The sequence below is a fragment of the Oryzias latipes genome, chromosome 11 (genome assembly GCF_053564925.1).
Source record: "Oryzias latipes strain Hd-rR chromosome 11, Olatipes_Hd-rR_3.1".
NCBI classification, from domain to species: domain Eukaryota; kingdom Metazoa; phylum Chordata; class Actinopteri; order Beloniformes; family Adrianichthyidae; genus Oryzias; species Oryzias latipes.
Window position 1 is genome coordinate 15,208,934 of NC_136247.1, and position 6,067 is coordinate 15,215,000.

The following is a 6,067-nucleotide window of genomic DNA, read 5'->3' on the forward strand; positions in this document are numbered from 1 at the left end:
TGATTTATTTGCAAAAGTTGCTGAGAAGAATGGGTGAATAATTTTACTTCTTATGTTCCTTCATTCATTTTCTGCCGTTTTATCCCTTTCGGGGTCACAGGGCTTCTTATATATTCTAATTATTTGAAACTTATATATTATATATATTATAATATTCTTTTTTTTTTTGTTAAGCGGACAAAGTAGTTCTATTTCTTCTTGACAGAGTAAATAACAGTTTCCCCAGGTCTTCTGTGCAGCCAACCATTTTCGTGCTTTTACTTTGAAAGTTGAAGCCCAGCTTCCTGTGCGCATAGACGTCTCAAACCTGACGCAGTGAGCGTCAGGTGGTCTGTGACGTCAGCAGCAGCAGCAGCAGGTCCAACATGAAAATCCCTCCATGTTTGTGTCTTGTGCTCCAATAAAAGTCAGGCGGGAGAGGAGGGCTCTGCTCACACGGGTTTATTGAGCAAACAGAAGAGACTGCTGGACGATCACAGGCTCATGAAGGAACAGCGTTACAGGCAAAAGGAAATGTGGGGTGTGTGGGGGGCTGTCATGTGGGGAGCGCTGCAGTGCATCTGTGACTGGAAAGAACATGGGCCCTACCCTGGGGTGAGGGCCTCCCCCCTTCTCAGCTTGGTCATCAGATGAAAGGTTGAAAACAGCAGAGATAGGAAGAAAAGGCATGTAGAAGAATCTAGGAGTTTTGCAGAAGAGAAGACCACCGACAACAACCAGGAAGACTGAAGGATATGAGAAGTGTCATGTGCAGCATGTTTGTGTGTGTGTGTGTGGGGGGGGGGGGGGGGGGGGGTGTCCATAACTGTGACAGTGTGCAACAATAAACATCTAAAATGGGTTTCCTGTAACTGTATGATGTTTGTCATGTCATTTATAGAGCCCCCCCCCCCCCCCCCCCCCCACACACACACACACACTTGCTTCTTCCTCTCATCCTCATCCTCACATCTGCAGCCCCAGAAGGACAATTTTCCGCAGATTCCTCCACAGAGTTAGAAGGGGTTTATTGTCGTGACGTCCAACTCTACTTTTACCCAACCTCTGGACTCTTTCTGAGGAACCAAGCAGATGGAGGATTACTACTTGCATTGTACACAGGGTCCCACCTCCCCAATGTGTGTGTGTGTGTTTGTTCTATGGAGGACTCGACAAAGTGCATTCTTTGGGAAGCAAAGCCACTGAGACATTCAAGAAAAATGGTGCAATTCCAGCAAGTTGACTGTAAGTATGTTTATCATGTGTTCATGTCCGGAGGTTTGGAGCAGCTCTGCTCAGGCCAGGTCTCCTTATGGGTACTGGAGGGGTGGGGGCGGATCACTGCTGGCTGACCCCCATCTGCTGCTGGTCGGGTCCAGGTTCCCCCTCCACGTCGGCGTGGAAGTGCTCAAAGGTGTCGTCGTCTATGTCTGGAAGGCCCAGCAGCTAGCAGAAAAAGAAGATTTTGAATAATTAAATCTTTATTTAGAGGACAAAAACAGCTACAATGGAAAAGACTCAAATACAGAACTACTGGTAGGTTTTACTTTTCATCATAAACAGAATGGAGCTTTAAGACTAAGACTTTTCTGTACAATTTGTTAGCTTTTACACATGGGGGTGGGGATGGGGGGGAGTTCTTGTGCATTTTTCTTGCCTCGAGGGGGATAAACTCGCTTATAATGTTCAAAACAAACTTTTTTGGGACGGAAACCCTGAAGTGGTCTGCAAGGTAAGGAAGGTGGGAGGTGAAGCTTAAGTTGATGGGCTCTTTTCTTCAAATATTCAGGACTGAAACAAATCCTGTTACATTAAGCTTTAAGACCATAGATTGCCATGAAGCACTACAAGATGGACTGTTGTCTCAAAGGTAAAGGTTATATCCTGCCGATGAGTGTGAAGCTCACAAGAGCTCCTTCTCTTTCAATTTACTGATGGGTAGAGAGGACTTTGAACAGGAGGGAATTCTGCCACCTTCTCTGTGTGAAATTTGTGTTTTCCACACTCTGTTGGTTATTTAACCATAACAACAAAGTAGGACAAGGGGAAATGCCACAACTTCCGCTTTGAGCCATTTAAAAATAGAGGCAAGTGAAGCCCTGGTAGAGGACCAGTTGACCACTAGGCCGCTTTTTGCACAGGCAGGTCAGTTTTCCTTTACTTCAGTGTTAAATAGTATAATTCCAAACATCATTAAACATCCTTGTGTTCTGGTTCAAACCTTTTTTAACTTCTTTGGCATTAAACACCTGAATCTTTTTAAACAAATGTCAGCACTTGTGGTTCTGCCAGTCTTTCTGATTGTTGGTGCTTCACATCAGTGCAAAACAAATGTATCAAGTCATGTGACCACTGGCTTACTTCAAATCTTCATGCCGTCATTGGGACTCAGGAAGGACAGAAATCTAAGAGATCTTTTGTTTGGTTTTAGTTCTGTCTTGTCGTTGCAAAAGAGTTTTTTTCTTCAGTGGATCATTCATTTTAATTGCGTGCGTTTATAAGTTTTAGTTATTGAGTAATCAGCATCATATTATTAAAACAAGACACCACCCTATGTTCCCAAACTCGACACAAACCAGGAAGTACCAAGTTTTGCAGTTCCACTAAAGACCACCGGAGGCAGGTTACAAAAACGAGCAATTTCCTATCGACTCCAATGCTTGAAGGCTAATTTTACACCAAAATAAAACATATTTACGCTTGGTTTGAAGGATTTTTATGTTCATTACTTTATTTCCTGTATCTGACAGCTTTTTGGGGGTAAGGGTGAATTCCTTTTAAAAATCTGCAGTTTTGATTTTAGTAAAGCTCAAATCTCTTCATATTTGGGGATGCTGTTTTTGACAGGCAAGTGGGTGACCCAACCCAACTTTAAACTTTACTTTGTCTTGTTCAATCAGCTACCTTAGACACACTGAATTAGGCAGACAGTATAGGTTTCCTTTTGTTGAACCCTTGAAAACAGTAAAAAAAATGTATGTACAATGATTCTCCTTTTAAATTTAAGCCTCTGTGATTTTATTCATACGGTTTAACCTAAAAATGTGAAATTTTGGTTACCAGATTTAAAAACAATATCATTTAAGCTAAAAAAAGATGAACATTTTTTACATTTTTTTTTTACACAAACCTTTGAACTTAATTTTTCCTCCTTAAAATAAGTCAAAGTAAAAATCAGCCTTTCTGATGTTTAGCCCACAGCTGACAGACTGAGCCTTGTATTCAAGGAGGAGAAGCTGCTGCTGCAGAAATGCTTGAGGAGCTGAAGTAAGTTTCCTTACAGGCCTGAAGGAGGTGAAGACTTTCTCCAGCACCTCCAACAGAGTCTTCTTCCCACAGGAGGAGATGTAGTCCTGGGCCAGTTGGAGAAAGGGAAGGCAGTCCTCGCTCTCACTCCACACATGCTGCAACACAAACGGAAACGTTTTCATCAAGCAAAGCAGCAGAATTTACGTTATGAGTTCAAACACATGTGGAATGAGGGAAGGGAGGAAACAATGAGGTCCTAAAACAGAGAGGAACCAATGAAGGAAGAAAGGAAATTAAATGTTGGTGTCTAACATGGCAGATATTTTAGAACACTGCTTAATTATGGGCTGACGAGAAACAAGCAGCTTGGCAAAATACAGATCAGGGTTGAAGCTGGTTTGTGTTCATTCAGCCTGATGAAGGAACTGAGTGATAAAGGCTGCTGTGTGGGACAGGTTACTGGAGCAATGGCCCCTTTGCTGGCTTTAGTGTTGTTTAATTGCAGTCTAAAGGCCGTTCTCTTAGGTTATGCATTAGCTTTTTGGGGCGGGCGGTCAGGCATGGTGGAGAAACTTAGCAACAGGTGGCAGACAGGCAAACTTATGAGGTCCTCTTAGGGCTGCTTTTGCTTTTTCGTAATCCACAAAGCTAATTCTATTTACCTTTCAATATTTCACATTTTACAGCTAGATGATTGGATTTGCTTTTAATGTCATTGTCCATTGTACAATGAAATCCATAAAGAAAAACTTGTACATTTTACTTTGACAGGATAGTTTTTTTGCATGAACTTTCAAAAAACAAAAAAGATGAATACTTGAAGAATGGAGGCTGGTTTGTTAAAACACATCAAAACACAAAAACATGAAGTTCATCCAAGTTTACATAACAGGAAAAAAAAAGCAATGAAAAGCCACTACCCCTCCTCTGACTAAAATTCTGCTCCCCCAACCTCTTTTAATGACATATTTAAGTACCTCTGGGCGGCTGGATGTGGAATGACATGAACAAGTCCAGATCCCGGTCATGATCTGAATATTTCGGACACATCAGTTTTTACTAACTGAACATTTGACAAATTTTTCTTTGAATTTGCATTTTACACTGTTTTTTTTCTTCTTCAAATCCAATAAAATCCAAAGTGCTTCAATTACTATCTTTTTTTCCCCCCACTGGATGGTGTTTTAACGCTGGTTCTAATCCCTAATCTGCTTCTAAAGTGCCCAAAGTTTGATTCCCAAGTTCACACCAACAAAATGTGGTTAACCATCAGAGGAAACCATCTCTGTTTTGGACCAAACTTCTTATGAAGTGTTTTTTTTATTTTATTTTTTTCATTTTTGTTCTCACCTCTGAGTTTCTTAGTCTTAGTCTAAGATGAGGTTCTGCTCTCCAGCTCCTCCCCTATCTTACAATCTAGTTAAGATGTTTCTGATCACAAAAACTTAGTGCCTGCTTCTAAACCTCCTTTTGTTTCTAAAGTTTTAGTGAGAGTGGTGGCACAGCAGTTAACCTCTTTATTTGAACATCATCAAATGAAAAATTATTTTCATTTTGGCTTCAGAAATGAGACGGCCCTTTCTGAAAGGGTTTGATGGCTGCAGCTGCATCACATGGTTCTGGTGTTTCTCGATCGTCATCCAGTTAAGTTTCAGCCATTCTGACATAGTCAACTCTAAATTTATTTTGTTTTGTATTTATAACAGAAAGCACGGGGTTTCATTAGCCAAAATATTTATCAGAACATTGGGAAATGTATTTGTGGTGTTCCTCAGGGCTACGTCTAGGGTCCCCCGTTGAATGCTTTAGCCAAGTACCTCTTCCATTCTGCTTTACTGCTTTTTTATTGAGACAGACAGTAAGTTAACCAGAAAATGACCGTCCAATAACTGCTTACAGTTAAACCCAACAAATACAGAGATGTCAATCTTTGTTCCTAACTAGAAAAATTCCTCGGGAAAACAAAACCTCGTCTTTCTCAGCTCCACCGTCCAGTTTTGTGTCAGAATCCTTGGGAGTCTGTCAGACAGTTGAGGACACTCAGAGTAAAAAACACAGCTTCTGTCATTTAGAAAATACCTCAGAATAATAAAAGAGTGGCATCTAAACATGATCTTGAATTGTAAAAAGGCATGTAAATATTTAGTTCTAAAGCACCTCTCCCAGATAAAATCACAGAGTGCTTCACAAAAGTAAAAGAGAGCATAAATTCAAAGAGAAACAGGAAATAAGAACTATCATCCAATCACTGGGACAAGCTAGAACAAAGATTTAGTCACAGTAAAAGAGTTTTAAATCAGCAAAAAGCTCTTCTGAATAAATGCCTTTATCCTAAAGCACTGAACGGAGTTGATGTGTTGTAATGACAAAAGAAAGGGAGTTCAAAGATGGCGGGCACACGCTTGGACGGCGAGATCTCTTCTGGTTTTAGAGCAAAGGTAGGCAAACTACGACACGTTAAACTGTATCTGGCCTGCTAAACTGGAATAAATTATATTGATAATCCATGACCTTTTTCTTGTAATTCTGGTGTCTCCCCAGAGATGAGGAACTACAGATAAATTCACCTTTAATTATGTGCAGAAAGTTATTTTGCATTCATGCAGTGTTGGAAGATTTAATGTTTCTCTGACATTCATGTGTGTTTTCCAAGTCGGACAGCCATTTTTCTGATCATCAACAGTACCTGAATGCAGCATTTCTCCAAGATTGCGTTTTCCCTGAGGGACATTAACCTATTGGTGCAATTGGTTCTAAAATGAGAACCATCAAAATTAAAGCATGTCTTTGTCCAGATTCCGTGTTTTTTTTCTTTTTCTTATGAGTTGGGTTACCAAAA

General features: G+C 40.5%; 1 protein-coding gene across 2 annotated transcripts in view; it reads right to left on the reverse strand.

Annotated features, from left to right (window-relative positions):
- Positions 1 to 426: 426 nt before the first annotated feature.
- mturn (maturin, neural progenitor differentiation regulator homolog (Xenopus)) overlaps positions 427 to 6,067 on the reverse strand; it is a 10,981-nt gene continuing 5,340 nt past the window's right edge. For both annotated transcript variants that reach the window (XM_023959903.2, XM_078954886.1), the window contains 2 exons: positions 3,261 to 3,383; positions 427 to 1,425 (listed from right to left, as the gene is read on the reverse strand). In XM_023959903.2, coding sequence (XP_023815671.1) covers positions 1,318 to 1,425; positions 3,261 to 3,383 — 231 coding nt within the window. In that variant the 3' untranslated portion in view covers positions 427 to 1,317. The remainder of the gene's footprint in view (positions 1,426 to 3,260; positions 3,384 to 6,067) is intronic.